General features: G+C 34.0%; 1 protein-coding gene across 1 annotated transcript in view; it reads left to right on the top strand.

The window, feature by feature from the left end:
• DSCAM (DS cell adhesion molecule) overlaps nt 1-25,962 on the top strand; it is a 933,525-nt gene that overhangs the window by 411,584 nt on the left and 495,979 nt on the right. The window contains exons 4-8 of the mRNA XM_078146483.1: nt 337-483; nt 17,915-18,193; nt 20,839-21,114; nt 21,977-22,273; nt 23,081-23,356. Of these exons, the coding sequence (XP_078002609.1) occupies nt 337-483; nt 17,915-18,193; nt 20,839-21,114; nt 21,977-22,273; nt 23,081-23,356 (1,275 nt within the window). The remainder of the gene's footprint in view (nt 1-336; nt 484-17,914; nt 18,194-20,838; nt 21,115-21,976; nt 22,274-23,080; nt 23,357-25,962) is intronic.

The raw sequence follows: 25,962 nt of genomic DNA on the forward strand, positions 1-25,962 counted from the left end.
TGAAATATATTGATGCAACTCAATTATTTTGCTCTGGTGGAAATGTAGAAACTAAGAAAACAATTTCTGTGACAATTTATGAAGTTTATGTTTCTATTTTGCATATTACTTCCTTTGAATTTCTCATTTAGGGGCCTTGAATAATTAAAATGGCTGAATGAATTATTCATTCAGTTTCTTCATTTATTGAAGTTATCACTTACAGTGTTCAAAATGGGTACTCAGAGAAGTATAAAATGTTGAATCTAACTCTGTACTACCTTTCCTCAAAGGGAATATTTTTGTTTAAATGGTTGTTTGGTTTTAAATTCACTAATTATTTTTTCTGTACTTTAGGATCTAGATTTTTCATCACATCCACGGGAGCCTTGTATATTAAAGATGTACAGAATGAAGATGGATTATATAACTACCGATGTATTACACGGCACAGATACACTGGAGAAACACGACAGAGCAACAGTGCTAGACTTTTTGTATCAGGTATAAGAAATACGCATAATCAAATCTGTAGCTGTTATTTTTTGTGCTTTTCTATTTATTGGTATGAGTCAGCTATTACTAATAATAATGTATCAATGCTGTAATACTTTAATGCTCAGAGTAGAAGATTTAGTTATTTTTATTTACTACAGTAAGGTGATGGTTAGGGGAAAAAAAGAAAAAAAAACCTGGGTTCTAAGAATTAGTCAGATCTTAGTTTTCAAAACTGATTCATTAATAAACAAGCATTATTTTGTTTTTACCATGTACCTAGAACTGTTATATTAATCATATATTAGATGTTACAGAGACAAAAGAAGTTTAAGATAATAATCCTTGTCTACAAGTAGTGTTCAATCTAGATGGAAAGACAAGTTATACGAATATGAAATATTTTTTAAATGGTATAGCCAAGTTATGTGTTAGACAATGAGAAGATAAATCTCATGGCTATATTACAGGGACAAGAGCAAAAGAAGTTAGAGAAGTCCCAACATTTAGCCCAGTGGCTAGCACACAATAGGTACATAAAATGATTCATGACTTAATTTGAGAAGATGGAAGCACATAATGTCTGAGCTTGAAGGTAACTTAGAACTCAACTAGCTTAAATTCTTCACATTACAGAAAAGCAACAAGTCTAGAAAGATAAAGTTACCTGTCTAGAGCCATAATCAGTATATACAGGTGATTTCTGGTGATATTCACTCCAGTCACACCAAGAGGGGGCCCTTCTCCTTGCTAACATTCACCTTAAAAGTGTCCCCTTCTATCTTTTCTAGAAGATTATTCTCATGGTCATCATCAGCCTCTTTCTTATTTCCAGTCTTTATATACTGGGTCTATTCCTGCTACCTACAAACATGTTCATGTCTCTCCCATTCTTAACGGGGGGAAAAAAAGAAACTTACTTGATCCTACCATCTCCCTGGATATTGCCCCATATCTCTTTTCACTTTCAGGGAATAATCAATGATTTTACTTCCTCTCCTCCTTGATTTTAAACCTTCTGCAATCTGGTTTCCACCCTATGTTCAACTGAAATGATCATCTTCAAAGGTTCTAAATCTAATAACCTTTTGGTAGTTTTCATCCTTCTTTACCTCTGAAGCACTTGAGGTCATTTGATATCTCTATTCTGGCTCCCACAACTCTTGGTAATGTCAGAAATTCCTTCCTTCAATCTAAGAACTTCTTGCTATTAATTGCTGCTAGATCCAACTTCTATTATCTACTTTTACTTTCTCAGGAAAATATTACAATTCTTAAAAAGAGATAACTAGGAATTAACATATTTATAGACTGGTTAACAGCTCTTCTGCTCTTTTGTGAGTTAGCCCCAAAGTTCTGCATGGTAGTGAATGAAAGGACACCTTGGGTTTCTATGCAGACCTCAGTCAAAACTCTCATTCTTGGCTTAAAGTGACTAAAATTCATTAATACATACTTCCCGGGCTCTTGAATGGAAGTAGTGTGTTATCTCCTTCCTCCTCTCACTGCACTTAAACATTTTTTTCTTCTTTAGTTTTAGTAAGGTTGGAGGAAAGACTCTTGTTCCCTACATTTGACTTTCTAATTTGTTGCTACCAAGAACACTTGAGGGATAGGCTCAGAACTTGTGGCTACTTCTGGTATCCTGCTACAACAATGAATATCCATATGAATATATAAATATTAGAGATTAATTTAGATGCAGACATATCTTTTTCACATTAAACTGATGCCTCAGTTTAGTATGGAGGTAACTACCAGATTTTTTTATTTTTTTAAGATGAGTCAGCAGAGAACGAGCTTTGGCTAATCGTAATAAGCTATGAAGATTTCAAGTATGAATGTGACCGTAGTTATTGTTGTCCCTGGGACAATCTTGCTATGTTCAGAGAGGCTTGTCACCAGGTTGATCACACTCTTTATGAGCCATAGCAACTCTTGAAGGGAATCTTCTAAGTTATGTAACTGTTGTGATCTACGTACACACTGACAAATAAACTATCTATTGAAACACAACGAATTCACTGCCCAAGTTAGATTTTTTTTCTTTTAAACAAGAAATGGTTATGGAAGATAAATACAAAGCCATGACATGCCCTGAAAAAATGGTGTCAGGAGCTCTAAAACTCAGAATAAACTGAGTCTAGTAAGGAAAACTGAAGGCTAAGAGCTAGATGGTATAATGGCTAGAGTGCTGGCCTTGGAGAAAGGACAACCTAAGTTTGAATCCTAGTCAGATATTCACTAACTTGTGACCCTGGATGATCATTTAATCTCTCTGTGCCAAATGAAGTAGGTGGACTCAATGACCTCTAAGATCCCTTTCAGCTTTGATTTTATGAATAAAAATGTAAAATCCTTTGAATTAAAACAAAGTAAAAAGAAAAAAAATATATTTGGAGAAAGTAACTACTATTCTTGTGGATCATAAGAAGGGAATTTGCATAGATAATAGTTAGATTCAAAAAATAGTTGAATGATCAGAATAGTCATGGAATATTATGGGTATCTGTACTTGGCCCTGTGTTCTGTTTAACATTTTTATCAATGATTTGGACAATGACATAAGTGATGTTTATCATATCTGTAGGTGACACAAAGCTGTCAGATATAGCTAATATAGTATGTGCCAATGCTATGCCTCAAAAAATATTGACTGTTAAGGATATTTGGTAATACTCTAATTTAACAGGAAGATATCATCACAAATAAGACTGAATAAAAATGACATAAGCCAAGAGATTTTTCTTGTTTAAACCAAAGGAAATGGTCAGATTACTCTGAAAAGTGCTCTAATTCTACTTTACATAGCTTTACATTTTTATAGGTTTAAAGAGGTACTTTAAGACAAACATAGAAGAAACCCATAGAGAATTATCCCTGAAACCCTAGAGTCCACTCCCCATCCCCCTTATGAGTATGTAAAAAAGAATTCATTGGCTTTTTTTACTTCTGACCATGGGTCTTCATTTATGTCACTGACCCCACCCACTTTGCTAGTATGAAGATAGCCCCCCTTCCACCTGTCAGGGAACTTCTCTCCAATCTTCTGCTGATTACTTTGAGATCAGGTTCCCCTGGAAAATCCTCCCCTCTTCTCCATATTCTGCAAGCTTCTGATCAGTAAAGCCTGTCATCTTCTCCCCATATACAGTTTCTTTTTTTGCTTGGATCATCCTTCAACTCTTCCACCTAGTTGTGCTCAATAAAGGCTCTAAATACTATTGAACTATCTGTTGTAACCACTAACTGAATCTCTCATGCTAGAAAAGCCCTCAGCTACAGGCAAGGGGGAATGGATTGAACAATAGTGGGAAAATGTCAAGAATATTATAACAGTTCCAGAGCAGGTAGGCCCCAGGTGCTGAGGAAAGTTCTAGGATGAGCCAGTAGTAGAGTGGCATGATTTGAAAGTCCAGAGGAAGGGGTTCCACTTCTGGGAGCCAAGATGGTGGAGTAAGAAGTAAGTTGCTCTTACCTTCCCTTGTTAACATCTGAAAGCCAAAAAATATCGCACCAGGAAAAACCCTGGAACAGCTGTACCAGCAGAAATATAGGGTGCAGTAGTCCTATAGCCCAGGAAGCTTGAAGGACTAATGGTAAAGGCACCTGTCACTCTGAGAGCAGGGGAGCAATACAGAATGGGAGATGGCCCAGCGAGCTAGTGGAAAGCCCTACCTCAGCATACCAGGGGGAGATCCTGAACCACACATGGTAAAGCAAGTAAGCACTGACACCAGGAACCCCGAGTGCCTCAGTACAAGCAGGGGAACTAGAGGAAATTGGCTTGGAAAACCACCACATGCCATGGCATTGTCTGGCAGCCAAGTCTCCCAATGCCTCAGCAAAACTCTAGGAAGCACAACTCCAAGAGGGAAAGCCCCAGGTGAAGAAGTGTCATGCAGCAGTGAAATACCCATCTGCAAGGAGCCAAAGAAAGGAGTGAAAGTCTTGGGTGAGCAGGCATCCTCCAGCGGCCAGACTCCCAAACCCTACTCCAAGAGCTCCAGTGTTGATGATTCCAGCCCAACACCAGGTAAGCTGCCAGAACCCTATATCATCCAACTGCCAGCATCTGAGGCCCCAGCACACAAAGCCTGTGATCAGGCCCCAGGCTCCTAGCACAAGAAGTTTGGGTCAGTGCCCCCTGCTCCCTGGCAGGAGAGCTCAATTTTTTTAAACACCAGGAAATAAGCAAACAACATGAGCAAAAAGAAACATGTCATAGATTCTTATTATGGGGACAGTGAAGATCAAAACAGAAATTCTGAAGAGGACAGCATTGTCAACAAACCCACATTGGAAACCTCAAAAGGGAATATGAACTGGTCTGAAGCCCAAAAAGCCTTCTTGGAAGAGTTCAAGATGGATTTTAAAAGTCAAATAAGAGAGGTAGAAGAAATATTGGGAGAAGAAATGAGAGGTATGCAAGAGACAGTCAAATAGCTTGGAAAAGGAAGGACAAAAATTAAGTGTACAAAACAAGTCCTGTAAAACACAATTGGCCAAATTGGGGGGGGGGGGAAGTACACTGAAGAAAAAAAGTCTCTAAAAAAATAGAATTGGGCAACTGAGGGGGAAAAAAGTACACTGAAGAAAACAACTCCTTAAAAATTGGCCAAATGTAAAAGGAGACACAAAAACTCGTTGAGGAGAACTCCTTAAAAAATGGGCCGAATGGAAAAGGAGGTGCAAAATCTAATAGAAGAAAACAATTTGTTAAAAATTATAATTGGGCAAGTGGAAACTAATGACTCTATGAGAGAATGAGAATAAATAAAATAAACAAAAGAATGAAAAAATAGATGAAAACATAAAATACCTCATTAGTAAAACAACTGGCCTAGAAAATAGATCCAGGAGAGATGATTTAAAAATTGTTAGTCTACCTGAAAACCATGATAAAAAAAAAAGGGGGGGCCTGGACAGCATCTTTCAGGAAATCATCAAGGAAAACTTCTCTGAGGTCCTAGAACCAGAGGGTAAAATAGCCATAGAAAAATCGGCAATCGCCTCCTGAAAGAGATCCCAAACTGAAAACACCACTCAATATAGTAGCCAAATTCCAAAATTACCAGCTCAAAGAGAAAAAACTATAAGCAGCCAGCCAGAAAAATTTAAATATCATGGAACCATAGTCAGAATTATGTAGGACCTTGTAGCTTCTACGTTAAAATATCATAGAGCATGGAATACGATACTCTATAAGGCAAAGGAGCTTGGATTACAACCAAGGATTAACTACCCAGTGAAATGAGCATAATCTTTCAGGGGAAGAGATTTGCATTCAACAAAATAGGGGACTTCCAAACCTTCCTGATGAAAAGACAAGAGCCCAACAGAAAATTTAATCTTCAAATATAAGACACAAGAGAGACATAAAAAGGTAAACAGGACAGAAAAAAACCTAACAATGTTATTAAGAAGGGCAAACTATTTACATCTCTACAAGGGAAGATAACACTTGAGAACTGTATTGTTATTACACCATTGAAAAAAATTATACATAGACAGATGGGGTAGGTATAGGTTGACTTTGATATAATGATGAAAAAAACTAATTCAGTGGGCTAAATGGATCTAAGCGGACTAATCTGATCTAATTAAAGGATTGTACTGGGAGAAAAGAAAAGTAGGAGGCAGACAAGGATAAATTACCTTACAGGTAAAGGCACAAAAACCTATTATGGTAGAAGGGAAAAGAAGGAAGGAAGGTGAACATTGTTTGAACCTTATTCTCATCAGATTTGGATCAAGAAGGGAGTAGCATAATCAGTTAGGTATAGAAATCTAACTTGACCTATAGGCAGTAGGAAGAAAAAGGGGGGAAAAGGGAGGGGACATAAAAGGGAGGGAAGAAGTAGTAAGGTAAAAGGAAAGAAAAGGGAGGTAATAAAGGGAGGGAGACTGAGGAGGGACTGAGGAGGTAGTGGTCAAAAGCAAAACACTAATGAGCAGGGAAAGGAAAAAGGAAGGGGGAAAAGCATAAATGGGAGGAGGGAAATAGGATAGAAAGACACAGATAGTAATCATAACTATGAATGTGAATGGGATGAACTCTCACATAAAACAGAAAGGGATAGCAGAACGGATTAAACACCATAATCCTACAATATGTTGTTTACAAGAAACACAGGGACACACACAGGGTAAAGGTAAAAGGCTGAAGTAGAATATATTATGCTTCAGCTGATGTAAAAAAAAGAACAACAGGGGTAGCAATCCTGATCTCAGACAAAGCAAAAGCAAAAATAGATCTTATTAAAAGAAATAAGGAAGGTAACTACATTCTGCTAAAAGGCACCATACACAATGAAATAATATCATTACTAACATATATGCACCAAATGGTATAGCATCCAAATTCTTACAGGAGAAGTTCAGGGAGTTACAGGAAGAAATAGACAGCAAAACTATACTATGGGGGACCTCAACCTCCCCTCTCTGACTAGATAATCTAACCACAAAATAAACAAGAAAGAAGTTAAGGAGGTGAATAGAACATTAGAAAAGTTAGGTATGATAGACCCATGGAGAATACTGAATGGGGAGAGAAAGGAATATAATTTTTTTCTCATCAGTATATGGCACATGCATAAAAATTTACCATGTACTGAGGCATAAAATCCAATGCAGAAAGGCACAAATATTAAATGCAACCTTTCAGATGATGATGCAATGAAAATTATATATAATAAAGGGCCATGGAAAGGTAGACTAAAAATAATTGGAAACTAAATAATCTAATCCTAAAAATGATTGGGTCAAACAACAAATCATAGAAACAATCAATAATTTCATTCAGAGAATGACAATAATGAGACAACATACCAAAACTTATGGGATGCAGCAAAAGCAGTTCTTAGGGAAGTTTTATATCTCTAAATGCTTACATAAAAAAATAGAAAAGAGGAGATAATGAATTGGGCATACAACTAAAAAAACTAGAAAAAGAACAAATTAAAAATCCTCAATTAAACACAAATTAGAAATATTGAAAACCAAAGGAAATTAATAAAAGTGAAATTAAGAAAACTATTGAACTAATAAATAAAACTAAGAGCTGGTTTTATGAAAAAACCAATAAAATAGATAAACCTTTGGTTAATTTAATTAAAAAAAGAAAGAAGAAAACCAAATTACTAGTATCAAAATGAAAAGGGTGAAGCTACCACCAAGGAAGAGGAAATTAAAACAATAATTAGGAATTATTTTGCCCAACTATATGCCAACAAATTTGACAATCTTAGTGAAATGGATACATATTTACAAAAATATAAATTGCCCAGATTAACAGAAGAGAAGTAAAATACTTAAATAACCCCATCTCAGAAAAAGAAATTGAACAAGCCATTGATGAACTCCCTAGGAAAAAATCTCCAGGGCCAGATGGATTTACACATGAATTCTATCAAACATTTAAAAACAATTAATTCCAATACTATATAGACTATTTGGGAAAATAGGTGAAGAAGGAGTCTTACCAAATTCTTTTTATGATACAAATATGGTGTTGATACCTAAACCAGGAAGAGTCAAAACAGAGAAAGAAAATTATAGACCAATTTCTCTAATGAATATAGATGCAAAAATTTTAAACAAAATATTAGCAAATAGATTACAGCAACTTATCACAAGAATAATACACTATGACCAGGTAGGATTTATACCAGGAATGCAGGGTTGGTTCAATATTAGGAAAACTATCAGCATAATTGAGCATATCAACACCAAAACAACAGAAACCACATGATCATCTCAATAGATGCAGAAAAAGCTTTTGAAAATACAACACCCATTCCTATTAAAAACACTAGAAAGCAAAGGTATAAATGGAGTCTACCTTAAAATAATAAATAGCATCTATCTAAAACCTTCAGCAAGCATTATATGTAATGGGAAGCTAGAAGCATTTCCACTAAGATCAATGGTGATCCATTATCACCACTGTTGTTTAATATGGTACTGGAAAAGTTAGCTTTAGCAATAAAAGAAGAAAAAGAAATTGAAGGCATTAGAGTAATCAAATAAGAAATGAAGCTTTCACTCTTTGCAGATAATATGATTATATAATTAGATAATCCTAGAGAATCAAGTAAAAAACTACTTGAAATAATAAACAACTTTAGCAAAGTTGCAGGCTATAAATAAACCCACATAAATCATTGGCATTTCTATATATTACCAACAAAGCCCAACAGCAAGAGATAGAAAGAGAAATCCCATTTAAACTTACTGTAGACATTATAAAATATTTAGGAGTCTACCTCCCAAAACAAACCCAGGAACTCTATGAACACAATTACAAAACACTTTTCACACAAATAAAATCAGATCTAAATAATTGGAAAAACATCAGTTGCTCATGGGTAGGCCAAGCTAATATAATAAAAATGACAATCCTACCTAAGCTAATTTACTTATTCAGTGCCATACCAATCAAACTACCAAAAATTATTTTATAGAGTTAGAAAAAATAATAACAAGATTCATTTGGAAGAACAAAATGTCCAGAATATCAATGGAACTAATGAAAAGAAATGCAGGGGAAGGTGGCCTAGCAATTCCAGATCTTAAATTGTATTATAAAGCAGCAATCATCAAAACTGCTTGGTACTGGCTAAGAAATAGAGTGGTGATCAGTGGAATAGGTTAAATATGCAAGACACAGTAGTCAATGACTATAGTAATCTATTATTTGATAAACCCAAAGACCCCAGCTTCTGGGATAAAAACTTTTGAAAAAAACTGCTGGGAAAACTGGAAAAGAGTATGGCAGAAACTAGGCATAGACCCAAATCTCACCATATACCAAAATAAAGTCAAAATGGGTTCATGACTTAGATATAAAGGCTGATACATAAGCAAACTGGGAGAACAAGGAATAGTTTACCTATCAGATATATGGAGAACAGAAGAATTTATGACCAAACAGGAGATAGAGAACATTATGAAAAGCAAAATGGATAATTTTGATTACATTAAATTGAAAAGTTTTTGCACAAACAAAGCCAATGCAACTAAGATTAGAAGGAAGTAGAATTGGGAAAGAATTTTTACAACCAGTGTCTCTGATAAGGCCTCATTTCTAAAATATATGAGATTAAGTCAAATTTATAAGAATACAAATCATTCCCTAAGTGATAAATGGTCAAAGTATATGAACAGGCAGTTTTCAGATGAATAAATTAAAGCCATCTATTTTCATATGAAAAAATGCTCTATATCACTATTGATTAGAGAAATGCAAATCAAAACAACTCTGAGATACCACATCAGACCTATCAGATTGACCAACATGACAAAATAGGAAAATGATAAATATAGGAGAAGATATGGGAAAATTGAAACACTAATACATTAGTGGGGTTATGAAATGATCCAACCATTTTGGAGAACAATTTGGAACTATACCCAAAGGGCTATAAAAAATGTGCATGCCCTTTGATCCAGCAATAGCACTTCTAGGGCTATATCCCAAAGAGATCATAAAAGTGGGAAAAAGAGAGCCTACACACGTACAAAAACATTTATAGCACCTCTTTTTGTGGTGGCAAAGAATTGGAAATTGAGGAAATGCGTATTGATTGGGGAATGGCTGAACAGTTCTAGTATATGAATGTAATGGAATACTATTGTGCTATAAGAAATAATGAGCAAGCAAACTCCAGAAAAACCTTGAAAGACTTGTGTGGACTGATGCTGAGTGAAGTGAGTAGACCTAGGAGAATTTTGTACACAGTAATGGCCACATTGTGTGATTACTAAGTTTGATAGACTTAGCCCTTCTCAGCAATGCAAGGATCTAAGCCATCTCCAAAAGTCTCATAATGAAAAATGTTATCAACATCCAAAAAAAGATCTATGGAGTTTGAATGTGGATTGAAGCATACTATTCGTTCTTTTTTTTTTCTTCTGTTTGATTTTATTTCCTGTTTCTGGTAGTTCCTCCTATTGGTTCTAATTCTTACTTACTATATCACTAATGTGAAAATGTATTTAATAAGAATGTATATATATATAGCCTCTATCAGACTGTATATTGCCTTGGGGAGGGAGGTGGGTAGATGGGGGATAAAAATTTAAAACTCAAAAGCTTATGGAAGTGGTTGTTGATAACTCAAAATAAATTAATTAAAAAATTTTAAATATTATAATATTTTGCAATTTCTATATTCATATTCTCAAATTATTATATGTGTGTTTACATTCTAGAATACTTACCTTATAAGTATCCTTTTGATTTCATAATAATATACTGGATATATGTATTCTAAATGCCATGATTACTCCAAGTTGGAATAATACTTTGTTCTTCCTCTTCAGTATTTTCTTTTGTCCAAGTAAATGTTTTCAATAATTATCAGCTAAAGACATCTGCAATTATTTGATCAAAAGAGGGAGGTTTAGTATCTGAAGGCCACTCTGTAACCTGATATTATGTGAGAGAAATCAAACAGGAAAAATGATCATTTAAAAGTTAATTTGCAACTTTAAAAAAAAGTAGCTTTTCTCCATAGGAAGACCACATTCTATCCTGAGAACTTATAGACAATTAGTAAAATATATTCAAAGACTGAAAATCTGGCATCAACCTGCCTCTCCAAATTCTTATATTTACTTCTCAAAAGCATTTCAATCTAGCCACAACTGGCCTATTTACTGTTCCCTGCATATCCACACTGTCCTAATTGCTAATTCCTTCTTCCTTTTGTCACTGACTTCATAATTACTACCTATTTCATCATTATCCTCATCAATCTAGGTTAAATACAGGAACTACCTATATTGTCATTCAACAGTAAAGATAAAATTTTAGTGTGAAGGATGCTTAAGACAAAAACCCAGAAGAAGAGAAAGACTCCAAAATATCTACAAGCAAAATCTCACTACAGCTTGGGCAAAAATATAACTAGAATTCCTAAAAGAGATGAAACAAGAGGGTTTTTTTGAATTGGCTAAATTCTTTTTATAAATTAAATGAGAAGACTAAAAGAGAGAATGGAAAAGAAATGAAAGTAAGAATTGGAGAGAGAATTAATATCTTGTACCTCTAACATAAGAGGTATAAAACCTGGCCCAAACAACAAATTACCTGAAATTAGAATGGACCAAATAGAAGTCAATGACCCCATAAAACAACAAGAAATGTTAAAATAAACTCAAAAGACTGAAAAGATTGGAAAAATGTAAGGTATCTCATAGCAAAAATGACTCTGAGGAAGAAAAAATATAGGAATTATTGAACTACCTGACAAGCATGACCCCTCAAAAAAGAGCACAGACATCATAAATCATTAAAAAAAAAAACCACCACAACTTTCCAATCTCTTAGAACCAGAAGGCAAGGTGGAAACAGAAAAAAATCCACTAGTAACTTCCTGAAAGAAACTGCCAAAATTAAAACTCCTGGGAATATGATTGCCAAAATTCAGAGCTAAATTCAAAATTCAAACTAAATTGTGCAGGGGGTAGGGGGGCAGTTTGAGTCTCAGAGACTCTAAAATTAAGGAGGACTGAGAAATGCTTTTTGAAGAGTATATAATAAGAATATATAATTTTAACTGAAACTTGAGGGAAGCCAGGGAAGCTGTGAGGTAGAGATGAGGAAGAACAGCATTCCAAGTATGGGGGAGAGTCAGTGAACATGATTAGTCAGGAGATGGACTGTTCTGTGAGAAGAACAGCAAGGAGGCCAATGCCAATGAATCACAATGTACATAGAGGGGAATGAAGTGTGAGAAGACTAGAAAGGTAGGAAGGGGGCAGAAGAAAAAGACTGCAGGAAAAAAACCTCCAAGTAGATGGAAAGAAAAAATTCAAGTACCATGGAGTTGGCAACACACAAAATTTAGCTTCTACCACCTAAAGGAGCAGGGAACTTGATATGCAATATTTTAGAAGACAAAGGATATAGGCTTACAGCCAAGAACAACTTACTTAGCAAAATTGATTATAATATGAAGGGGGGGGTGGACCTCTAAGTAAGTAGAGGGCTTCTAAGCATTCTTGTGAAAATTCCAAAGCTGCATAAAAATTGTGTGAAGTTCAAATACAAGAATATTAAAGAGTTATATTAGGGATTAGAAGCAAATCCTGTAAGAAAAAATATTATTTTTTTATTATTATTATTATTATTATTATTATTTCCTCTTTTACTTTAGCAAATGAATAATTTTAATTATTCAGTTTTATAAAATAAAGGCTAAATGAAGATTCTATTCACTAAATCCTACCTCATCAAAAGTAATACATGAATAGATATGTATAGACAATGGTAATTAGAAAGCTAGACTCCAAAGGATCCTATGAAATATTACATTATGAAAATTAAAATTGACATTTTTTCCTTGTGCATTCTCAATAAGGGAATGTGAAAATGTGATATTTTCCATGTATATTTTTTTAATGTAAATTCTGTAGAGAGCTATTGTAACAAATCATGATTTGGAAATTCACATTAAAAGATTCTGCCTGCATCTCAAATTTAATCTTTCTCTAATTTCCAGTGCGGTAAACTTCTCAAGATGGAGAGGAAAAATCCTTCTTTTCTTACATGCCTCTTTCTGTGTATTCTGAACTAAGTAGAATTGGAAATATAGAGATAAAACTATATTTGAACAGTTAGAAACTTGAACCTTTTAAAAATCTCACTCTTTTCATCCCCTTTCTATTCAGAATACAAAATACAAACAAACACTGCTGACAGCATAATCTCACTCTTTAAAATAGTTTGAGTTTTCCTTAAACCCAAAAGGGTTAACCCCCTATTCAGACATTTAGGAAAATCTTTAACTATTACTCTAAATTCCCTTTTCACAGGGCAATGAGCTTGGTCCCATTGTTTCCCATTTAGTCAAAAATCAATAGCTTGACATAAAATCTATCAGAGCCTGACAGAGGCTAAGAGAGACAGCTGCCTTATTAGGATTTAGTGAGAGTAAAAGATCACCAGAATTTGATCTGGCTCAAAGGCATCTGAAGAAATTGTCACTTGATCAGATCCTGATCCTCCTGTAGCACTTAGAGAGAATATCTCTTTTGAAACTCAAAAATTATAAACTAATCATCATCAAGTTGATAAAAGTCACATAATACAAGAGATATTACTTTTTTAGACAAAGGGTAATAACATCAGATTACTCTGGTCATTTCCCTAGTTTTATATGGAATAGATTTATGAGGAGGAATGGCAAATGCAATGGAAAGAAAAGTTAAAGAATGTTCTAACATCTTGATATTTCCAAGTTTACATTCTCAAACTGCCATACATATATTTAAATTCTCCAATTGCATCTTAAGCATCCTTGTGACTTCATAATAATGTGCTTTCATATTGGTTTTAATTGCCTAAGCTTCTTCTAGATGGAATCAGTCTTATTCTTTCCCTACCATGTAAAATCTTACTCTTAGGATAAAAAAAAATTTCACAACAACAAGATCAGTGAAGTATAGGCTAGGCAGCAGTTTGTCTGAATAAGACATTACTTATGGGTAGATTTCAAGTTCAACATTAGTGAGCAGGGGATATGAAAACCAAGAAAATTAATGCAGTATTAAGTTGCATTAAGAGAGGAACAGTTTGCAAGACTAGGGAAGCAGTTCTACTATAGTAATAATGATATTCTAGTTTTTTCTCATTGTACCATATTTGGATCATTGTGTTCATTTCTATGTGCCACATTCTAGAAAGTATATTGATACACTGAAGAATTTACAGAAGAGGATAACCAATACAGAGGTCATGTAAGCATCAAGTAAAGGAACTGGGAATATTTAGCCAGGAAAATGGGGGACATATGCTATCTGCCTTCAAGTATCCAAAATATTTCTGCAGGAGTGATTCAACTTCTTATGCTTGGCCCAGAACAAAGCGAAATGTGTGATGGGGAAGGGAAAGGAGAATAAGCATTTTATCCATATCCAGTGCTCTATTTGCCAGTCACTCTGTTCAGTACTTTTTACAAATATCATCTCATTTGATCCTCATAACAATCCTGAGAGATAGATGTTATCTCCACTCTACAATTGATTAAACTGAGGCAAATAGAAGTCAAGAGACTTGCTCAGGATCACATAGCTAGTAAGTGTCTAAGGTCAGATTTGACCTCAGTCCATCCTGACTTTAGGTCCAGAACTCTATCTGTTTTGCAATCAGTTCCCTTTAGTAGTTGCAAGGAAACAAATTTGGTACATAAAAAGGCTCTCTAACAATTAGAGCTATCAAAAAATGAAAGGTGTTACCTTGGAAGTGTGCTCATTCTTTTTTAAAATTAAATTTTATTTTTTTCAATTTACCAAAATACATCTTCTCTTCTTTCCACTTCTCTCAAGCCATATTGAAAAAGAAAGCAAAGACCTTGTACTAAATATGTATAATCAAGCAAAGCAATTGCATTGATCAGAGTTCTTAAGTCTTTCAAAGTTGTTTGTTTTTTATAATATTGTTATTTTTTATAAATTGTTCTCTTGCCTCTGCAACCTTCACTGTGCATCACTTCATGGAAGTTTTCCTAAGTTTTTTCTGAAAGCATCTCCTTTATCATTTCTTGTAGCAAGCACACAAGTATTCCATCACATTTTATACCATAGCCACTTGTGAAATGATGGTCACTCTGCCCAGTTTCTAATTCTTTGATACCACAAAATGAACTGTTCTAAATATTTTTATACATATGGCTCCTTTTCCCCTTTTATCTCATTGGGGTATATGCCTAGTAGTGGTATGCACCTAGAGTCAAAGAGTATGCACACTTTAATAACTGTTCTGTTATAGTTCCAAATTGTCTTGGACAATGGCTGGACCACTTCACAGCTTTCATGTACTACATTAATGTATGTACCTGTTTTTTTCCCATATTTTGTCCAGCATTTGTCATTTTTTGTCCTTATTACCAATTTGATGAGTGTGAGGTAGAATCTCAGAGTGGTTTTAATTCACATTTCTCTAATTATTAACAATTTAGAGCACTTTTGTCTGGCTACTATTAGCTTGTATTTCTCTAAAAAATGGCTGTTCATATTCTTTGGACATTTGTCAATGGAGAAATGTCTTTTTCTGATGATTTTACAACAGTTCCCTATATATCTTAGCAATAAGACCTTTTTAAGAGAATATTCCTGTTAAGATTTTAATGTGTCATCTCTGACTGGAAGTCTTCAAGAACACTGGAATGATCTATTGTTACCATATGTTATTGAAGAGACTGTTGTTCAGTTTTGGATTAAACTAGAGAGGCTGTAATGTCTCTTCCAACTGTGAAATTCTGTGATTGAATGAAGGACAAAAATAATTCCAGATGGCTTTTAGAAACTTTTAGGAGGGAGAAATCCCTTTTAGATAAGAAGATCAAGAATGACTTTATGGAGGATATGGGACCTGAACTGTGCTTTAGAGGAAAAGAAAGATGTCAACAGACAACAATGAAAAAGGAGCATATTTCAGACTTGAGAGATAGTGTGGGCAAATACATGAAGCTGGTAGAGAATTTGAAAAGATTGGGGGGAAATGAGCAATTCAATCTATCTAGAACTTTAATACATGAGGAGTAGCATCTTGAAATAAAGCTAGAACATTTGATTCTGATTGTGTCTCAAAGATCAGGCTTAGAATTTTTTATATGGTCATGGTTTTTTTCTATAACTAAATTTTAAATGCATATAATGAATCTTATACTTGTTAGTTATTTATTCTACAACTATATACCAAGATAGCACTGTAGAAAGAGGCTATCCATCTGGCTAATTTCTATTGATAATACTCAGGTAGGGTTTTTAGAATTTCAGAGTCAACCTTGTCAGAAGCAATATGATCCTTTATATTTAAGCAGGTATAGATTTTATTTATTAATGAGCTCTACTATACACAGAGGTACTTCCACTAGTACAGTAAGTGCTTTAATTTTTCCATGCCCTTGTTGCTTAGGAAGAGCCACCACATGTTGGAAAGGGACAACTTGTTAATTCCCAGTATTGACAGGAAAGCACAGTGAAATTAGTCCACCAAATGCACAGTAGATAGTAGACAGGCTTGGAATAAAAATAAGATCTGAAAAGATCTGAATTTGAATTCCTGCCTCAGACACTTATTGTGTGACCCTGGACAAGTCACTTAAACTTCTATTTGTCTCAATTTCCTTATTTGTAAAATTGGGACAATACAAGTGCCTACATCTCAGGGTTATTGTGAAGATCAAATGATAATAATGGTTGTAAGGCATTTGGCACAATGCTTGTCACATGGCAGATACCATATAAATGTTAGCTTTTATCATTTAGTAATAGTACTAGAAATAGTAGTAGTAGTACTAGTAGTAGTAGTAGTACTAGTAGTAGTAGTGATATCAAAATTGTTAAACCAGTTCAGTGCTTAGCTTTTCAGTAAATCCTTTAAATTGATAGCTATTTATGAAACATCAGCTTCCCAGTTTATCTTCATAAATTCTTTTTGAGGAGAGGCAAGTCTCTCAACATCTTAGATCAAATTTGTCTTTCCACTAATACCTCATACTATTTCTCCTCACAAACACTATGTTCCAACCATACTAGATCCTTCACTGTACCCTGATTGTATCATGAGTTTTCCCACCCTTGTGCCTTTATTCATGCCATTTTTTCACATGTGGAATGCTCCAAAAGTCACTTCTATCATGTCAAAATTCACAACACTTTATTCTGTTCTTATTCACTTAACATTGTTGTATTTTGTTTTATAGTAGGCACCATGTTCCCTAGTTTTGTATCTCTAGGGCTTACATAGGACATTGCATTGTTGACAGCACCTAGCAACTGATATTAATCAGAATATTTTATAGACCTCTTTCAAAATGTCTTACATTTGACAAGAGAACTGATATAACATTCTTTGATTTTCATTTTTCCATAAGAAAAAGAAAAAGAAAATCTTCACATGGTACTTTTCTAACAAAGCCAAAATCTTTCCTGAATTCCCTGTAATTAGAATTCCATGAATTAGTTTCTTAAATTAGTTAGACTTTAGGCAAAGAAAGAGTCATTTGGGTCTATTTTTGACATTCAGAAAAAAATCTATTAAAATCTTGCCTTACAGGCCAGGGTTCATGCCATTAGGGATATCAATTACTCAGGAGAACCTTGAAAGATATTGACCACAATACTGAACCTCCACACTAATATAGTGCATGCTCTATTTCTTGGCCAAAAAAAACATTGTGTAGAACAGGAAATTTAACTTGATATAGTAAACTATTCAGTCTAAATCATAACTATTGCAAAAATAACTGAATATGGAAAATGCTGTTGTCACAAATTCCATGCCACCAACTGATATTATGGGTCTTAAGTCTTGCAACATATGATGCCTTCCACAATTATTTGAAGAAGAGTATGTTTTTGTTATATAGGTCAGAAAAATGTCATTCTCTTTATTTGCTAAATCTGAAAACTATTATTCACTTTATAGATCCAGCAAACTCAGCTCCATCTATTCTTGATGGATTTGACCATCGAAAAGCCATGGCAGGGCAGCGTGTGGAGCTACCCTGTAAAGCATTTGGGCACCCAGAGCCAAATTACCATTGGCTGAAGGATAACATGCCACTAGAGGTTGTAGGAAGGTTTCAGAAGACAGTGACAGGGTTGCTGATTGAAAACTCTCGTCCTTCAGACTCTGGCAGCTATGTATGTGAAGTGTCAAACAGATATGGAACTGCAAAAGTGATAGGTCACCTTTATGTAAAACGTAAGTAGGACTCCAGTTTGTCTCTGCATCAGCAGTGCATTTACCTTGAGAAAAAGAGACTGTTAGAAGAAAAAGTAACCTTTGTATTGAGCCAATTTTTTTTATGGATTTTTGGTTTCTGGGTGGGTGAACTACTTAATATGGAACTGTTCTCCCTTCCCAGGGAAAAATGCCTTGGTGAAAACCTAACTTACACATACAAATCAGTTATGATATGCTATCCTGGATTTTAAAATAAGGCAAAGCTAGCATACAGGGCAATTTTTATACATTTACAAAAACATCGTGGATAAAATAAAAGTATCTTTGAAAAGTCTGAGCAAAAATAATCACAACATATTTTGAATTATGTTCTTGAGTGCCTGTGACCTATCCCTTTATTAAAACTGAATACGAAATATGTTGCTTAGAGCAACAGCCAATAACATGTTTATTAATTTCATGATGATTCTTCTCATAAAAATAAAATGGTTATGATTAACATGATTAAAGCTTGTTACTGTTATAAAGTAAGGTTTTGCATTTTCATGAAGTAAGCTGTCATTAAGGATCTCCTCAGAACAGTTCCAATTTAGAAACTTTCTAGTAGTAAAAATTCTTAGTATTAAAATATTCTCACTTGTTTTCCCATTTTCCCTTTCTCTGCATGAAGTGAAATTGACATACAATTATGAAAGGTGCTATCCATGAAGGAACTGCCTGGAAGTAATCTAAATATTCTTGAGAATTTTCACTGAGACTTGGTTTCCTTGGCAAGTTCATCATATTTCTAGAATTCTCTCTGGATTGTATACAAATCTTTATCTAAGTGGGTTTTAACAGCCCATCTCTGTCTTAATCATTAGTGTCACAAAGCAAATGGAATACTATGACACTGTCTTGTTCTCATATCTTTTCATTCTATAATAATAACTAATAGTTATATAGCACTTCAAGGTTTGCACAGTACTTTATACATCTTATCTTATTTAATCCTCATGATAGCTCTCTGAGGTAGGTTATATTTTGATCCATATTTCAAAGATGATGAAGCTGAGGGTGATAAAGTTCTGTCTCTCTCAGAGAGGTCAAAGAGCTGTCCAAGTGTTAGCCCTCTTAACATAAGAACTAGAGTAAATACTCTAGACTCTTTTTATTTTTTTCCCTGTCCAAAACAATTTCTTACACTATTTTGTTTATAAAGGACCTTTTCTTCTAAAAGCTCAAACCACTGTATTTAATTCACCCTAACAGTCAACCTATGAGATAAGTACATCAAAGGGAATATACATTTTGCTTTAGTAAACTTTTTCTCAAGACACTTAGAAAAAGAATAACAAGTAAATCACGCAAACCTTCTGAGTAATTTTTATAATGATTGAAAATTTTTAAAATATCATTTGTCCCAATTCAAAAACAATTGCTCCAAGTGAATATTATTATACTGTACATTTGATTCCAAACATTCCTTTTGCTGATACTTGCTATCCTAATAATGCACAATTGATAGCACTTACTACTGAATCAAGGTTATTCTTCCATACCTAAATTAATACTTCCTATTTATAGATAACTACATCTTTTGAACCCATTCTATTATGCAGACCTCATTCTTGACTGCGGTCCAGACAGTATGGCATAGCATAAATCTTTACTTAACTCCCACTGTAAATTACTTGGCACATTGAAGAAGTAGAAGGATTTATTTTTCTGGGCATGTCATTTTTAAAAATATCAGTTATTAATTTTTTTAAATTGTTTGATGATACTATGAAGAAAACTGACCATGTTACCTCTTATATAAACTAGTATTTGCTAAGAATGGAACTAATTCTGCAGAAATGTTCATTTCAAACATTTTTCTTTCAAATTCTCAATATCCTGGAATGGAAAATGTTGATGTCAAAAGGTATATCAAGTATTCTAAGACAGTATGTCCAGAAAGTCCCTTTTGTTTGCTGATAGCCTAGTAAAATATCTCCTAAACCATTAAGATTTAGTAATTATCAAAACACAGATATTTACTTTGGTATCTTGTGTTAAATTATTTCAAACTTTTTAGAAGTGCATTAGGTAAATATCTTGACTCAGTAAATTAGGACATGCTTAATGCTAAGGAGAAACAGGTTGCAGTCTATACATGTTCTGGTCAGTTATTCTGGACTAAGAAAAAATGTGTCCTATGGCTGCCATTTGTATTTGGGATCTTGGGTATTTTTTTGTACACAGTTGTATGCCATTGGCCTCAGGGGGAAAACAAAATAAAATAGCTACTTGTTTATGGATTTGCGGGTTTGTGGATGACCCAATCCAAATCCATCATCATCGTTGCAAAATCAACTCTGAATACATTTTTTATGGACAGTGGCTTGGCAGCATCATCTTACCTATTAGATCGAAATACTTTAAGCCATGACCCATCTTAAATTTGATACCTTTGTGAGGTACCATGGAGAAGGAGAATGAAGATTAAGAAGAAAATTTTTATATATAACATTTTATTAAAAGATACTGATCATGAGATCATTTGAATCTATTAACCAAAGTTTTTGATGTTCTTCTGAATGGACCATGGATATGATTACTGAAAAATCTGCAGAAATAATATTTAGTTGAATGCTTCTTCTCTCCCCTTGTCTTCCCTTTTTTTTTTTCAAAATCTTTAGAGCCACTAAAAGCCACAATAAGCCCAAGGAAAGTGAAGAGCAGTGTGGGTAGCCAAGTTTCATTGTCATGTAGTGTTACTGGAACTGAAGATCAGGAACTCTCCTGGTACCGAAATGGGGAAATCCTCAAACCTGGGAAGAATGTGCGGATTACAGGGATCAACCACGAAAAACTTATAATGGATCACATGGTTAAAAGTGATGGTGGTGCATACCAGTGCTTTGTTCGAAAGGACAAAATGTCTGCTCAAGACTATGTTCAAGTAATGCTTGAAGGTCAGTTTTCCACCTTTTCACACTATGGTAAAAATACAGTCTGATGATCTGATAATGCAAAAAAAAAAAAGAACCTCAAGACATATTCTATAATATTTTTATTGTTATATTATTATCAGTATTACAATATTAAATTCTAAGTCTTCTTTTCACCTAGCCCAAGCAATATATTTATTCTACTTTCTGCTGAAGTTGGTAATATGAATAGAACTATGCATTAAGGCAGAAAGAAGCATTTAATAGATGTAATAGGTATGATATCGATTCACTTTTATGAAGATACTTAATGAGCTCAATATGCGCCCCAGACTTTAAATTTTGCAGTCTAACCAGCTCTTTGCCAATCTGTTAAGTCCAGAATACCATAGAATAAGTTATTGAGACATTTCATATGCCATTTATGCAATTATAATCACAAAATTAGTGTTCACATGACTGAGAAACTACTGTTTACTTCCAAGCTTCATCTGATGAAATCTGTGGTAGCTGACTTTCTGTAAAGTTGTAACTACGTGAGATACAGTTGACAAATGATTTATAATTGTTCAATCTTCAAGATTATCAATTATATCAGTGTTTTTTTTTTAAAAAGCAGTTGCCATAGATAACCTATTAGTGAGATATGATAATTATCCATTAGGATGACATGTACTACTATTATGCATTATATTTTATACACCATGAATGTTAATAGAACTCAGCCTAATATGAAAATAAAATATGTATTACAGTAAACAATGGAATTTCTTATAACATGTTAACATAATTTCATTGCTTTGAAGCTATCCTCTAATGAATTCACAAATGTCTTTAAAATTTTAAATGTTATTCCTCCTTTCCATAATTCTTTTTCTCCTTACAGATGGAACTCCCAAAATTATTTCTGCTTTTAGTGAGAAAGTGGTGAGTCCAGGAGAACCTGTTTCCCTTATGTGCAATGTGAAAGGGACCCCACTGCCCACAATTACATGGACTCTAGATGATGACCCAATACTTAAGGGTGGCAGTCATCGTGTCAGCCAGATTATCACTTCTGAGGGCAATGTGGTCAGCTACCTGAATATTTCTAACACTCAGGTTCGGGATGGTGGAGTCTATCGCTGCACTGCCAACAACTCTGCAGGAGTCGTCCTATACCAGGCTCGAATAAACGTAAGAGGTGCTTGTCAAATCAGCTCCTCAAAAACACACACACACACACACACACACATGCACACACACATGCACATGCACATGGACACACACACATCTCCTTATAATACGGAAAAAGACTTCTGCATGCAATAAGCTAAGTCTGGAAATATGAAATTGAACTGTCTTTTGCTCTTCTCAGTTCTTCTTTTCTTCTTACTCTGGAAATGCATTGAATATGTTCAATTTATAAATGATATTTTTATTTCTTTTGTCACATTTTTATATCTTTCCCTCTCAGTCCTGCCCTTTTAATCTTTTCTTTCTGACTTTTAAATTTCTGCTATTCACGTTTCTTATTTTCCTCCTCATCTTTAGTTTCCTATTTTCATAGTGATTCTTCATGTACATGGCATCTTAACTTGCATCTATAGCCCTACATGGCATAATATACATCTACACAATACTTTATATACAGTGTTAAATAATTGATACATTATATTGACTTCTTCATATGTAACTTATTGCTAGTATAGCACAGTTTAGTTTTGTTGGCTAAATTAATTTTCCCTCTCATTTATAATTTTAAAAATTCTGGTATTTCAAAAAACAGTTGGGAATAACATAATTAATTTCTCTGTAATTAATTTTTAAATGTTAGAGCTGGGATTCACAATTATCTCCCTAACAGAGAATAAAGAAAACTAAGGTTAAAAGATTAGTAAAGTCTATAGATTGAATTTATTCATATTTACAAGCCAAGGAAAGAATGTCTGTTTTTCCTCATTATGTGTACCCTTAAATTATTTTGAAGAGTTTCTTTATATTTCTCTAGGGCCTGCAAGTATTCGGCCAATGAAAAACATCACTGCAATTGCAGGATGGGATACATACATTCACTGCCGTGTGATTGGTTATCCATACTATTCCATCAAATGGTATAAGAATTCCAACCTGCTTCCTTTTAACCACCGTCAAGTGGCTTTTGAGAACAATGGGACTTTGAAACTCTCAGATGTACAAAAAGAAGTTGATGAGGGTGAATATACTTGCAATGTGCTGGTTCAACCTCAACTCTCCACAAGCCAGAGTGTGCATGTGACTGTGAAAGGTAATAAAAATATTGAAAGTTATATAAACTAAAGTTTTACTTCTACTCATATACAGAGATTGCTGAATATGTAAGAAATTAATAAATGTCCCTAAAAATTAATAATGGAATAATACATAAAAATCCATACTATTTAAAGATGATCATTTCAAAGACCAAGGCTAACAAAACAACAGTGTTCTCCACAGTTTTCTTTTGATTTTAAATAAAGTTGCACCTACACAGAGGTTATTCTTCATAATGGTAGCTGGGCCTTAATTTTTCATAAAGGAATGTTTTCGAGTATCATTTTTTAAACAAAAACAGTCCCCACAGAATGGCTTGTTTTGTTGTTGATCATGTCCTTTAAAAACAGATTATTATAGTGTCTGAAAAATGGTTGATCTAGTCTTTCAGGCATTGTAAAAAAACTAACTCAGAACCCAAAAAAAGATTAAGTGAAATGAAAATGCAAACATCTGTTCTTGGATTTATAGACTCTAGGATTCACTAACTACTGAAGGAATTATGTGTTCTTCCTAGATTCATAGATTTAGATCTGGTTTCTAGCCTCGCTTCACAAAAAGGAGGGGGGGACTGTAAAGACTAACCAACTCCCTTATTTTGTAGATGAAGAAACTGAGACGTTGAGAGATTAAGTGACATGCTCAATGTTACATAAGTAGGAAGTTATGAGGCTGGGATTTGAACACAGGTGCTTTAAATGCAAAACTAGCAACCTTGCAACACTCAACAATCCAAAGACACCTCCAATGTCACACAGTTAGTGTAGAACAAAGATTAACCAACTTTTCTTGATTGTGTTTCTGAACTTAGCATAAAATTATCAATTTTAAGTTATGGAAGTAATTAATTAGAATTACTACTTCAGTAACTTTGCTATTCAAGGGATATGCCAGTGAAGTACAGGCTCTGGCATGCAGTACTAAGTTAAAAACCTTGTAATAAGATATTGTGCCTGTCAGTATTGATTTCATCTGAGGGCTAGACTAGGTAAATTGGAAAAAAAAATCACCAGAGAATTGGCCACCAGGTTATAAATTGTTTTCAACTCTAGAAGAACATGGAGAAGAGGGTTTTTGTGACTCAAGTCACTTATGAGGAAGTCTAAGAGAAAACTAAAGAGAAATAAATTCCAATGTGCATTGTTTAAGACAGGGAGGTGTGAGTAGGTTATAATCAGAAGTCAACAGGATCTGCCAGATTGGAGTGAACCAATCTGATTTGGTACATAGGGAATCTATGCTATAGTAAAAAGTAGCTTAGATAAATAAATACGGGTACCACAAGTAAAATAAAATGAGAGATTCAAAGAGAAAGAAATGCTATCCACCCAGGGAGAGTCAGAATTTTCATCTAGGACATAACATTTGAGCTAGATTTTAAAAACCTGGTAGAATTTGGGCTGGCAAAGATGGCAAGGAGAAGGCATTTTGCGTATAAAGAATAATGTGGATAAAGTTACAAATGGCAAAACATGAGATGCGCTAATAGAATACTGAGAATTCTGGAGTGGCCAAAGCACTGAACACTCAAAGGAGAGTAATATATAATAACAGTTAAGGATAGAATGTCATCAGATAGTATAGATCCCTTAAAGTCATTCTACAGAGTTTGGATTTAGTTGGCAGATATAACTGTTAACTGATAAAAAAAAATTGTGTATGAGAGTGACGTAGAAAGAGATGTTTGTTAAGTAAAATGTTTGTATAAAAAGTTTTTAAAAGTGTACATGACAGTGACATTAAGATATATTTGCAAAAAAAGATTTATCTGGCAGAAGTGTGATAAATGAATTTGACTGAAGGAATACTGGAACTATTTCATCACTGACTAGTATAGAAGTATTAGGAATGTGAAGGAGAAGCCTTTTGAGACATATTATAAACATAGAATAAATAAGATTCTCTTATACTTAAGTATACTTGTATACTAGGTTAAAATACGTAATATAAAAAAGTTGATCCAGCAAAATCTGTTTTATATAGGTCTATTCTGGCCTTTAGAAAACAATCTAGTGCCTGAGGTTTTGTCTTTCTTTTGTTGACTTGATTACAGTGTTCCAAGTCCACCTTCACAGGTTGGTAAATATAAATAATAATAAATAATAATAATAATAATAATAATAATAATAATAATAATAATAATACAGCTATTCTCACCTATAAAACTACCAAGTAATTTTTAATCTCATATAATTCAATTCACAAGGTTAAGATTGGTTGTCTTCTGGTTACCTGTAATAATATATTTAAGTATTCAAGAAAAATAAAGTATCAAGTTGGATTATGAATGCTAGTAGATACAAATATTAATGACATAAAATCCACCCACCAAATATTTGAACACAAGATGCTTTGACACAAATGGCTTTAATATCACTAACTTCCTCTTATTTTGCTTGTAAACTTATGAATCTTGTTTTTCATAGAGTGAAAAAGAGGTAGCACTTTGTTTGGAGTTTGTAGTAAAGGAACATAGATAAGTGAACATCTAATAATAGATTTTGAGTGATGAAGCAAGAGGAATGAAGGAGCTCCTGAAGGAGATGGTGTGGTACAGCAGAAAAAGCACTGCCTATGAAGTCAGATTTACTAAGTTCAAAT

This window comes from Phascolarctos cinereus, unplaced genomic scaffold (genome assembly GCF_003287225.1).
Source record: "Phascolarctos cinereus isolate Bilbo 61053 unplaced genomic scaffold, phaCin_HiC Scaffold_726;HRSCAF=1367, whole genome shotgun sequence".
NCBI classification, from domain to species: Eukaryota; Metazoa; Chordata; class Mammalia; order Diprotodontia; family Phascolarctidae; genus Phascolarctos; species Phascolarctos cinereus.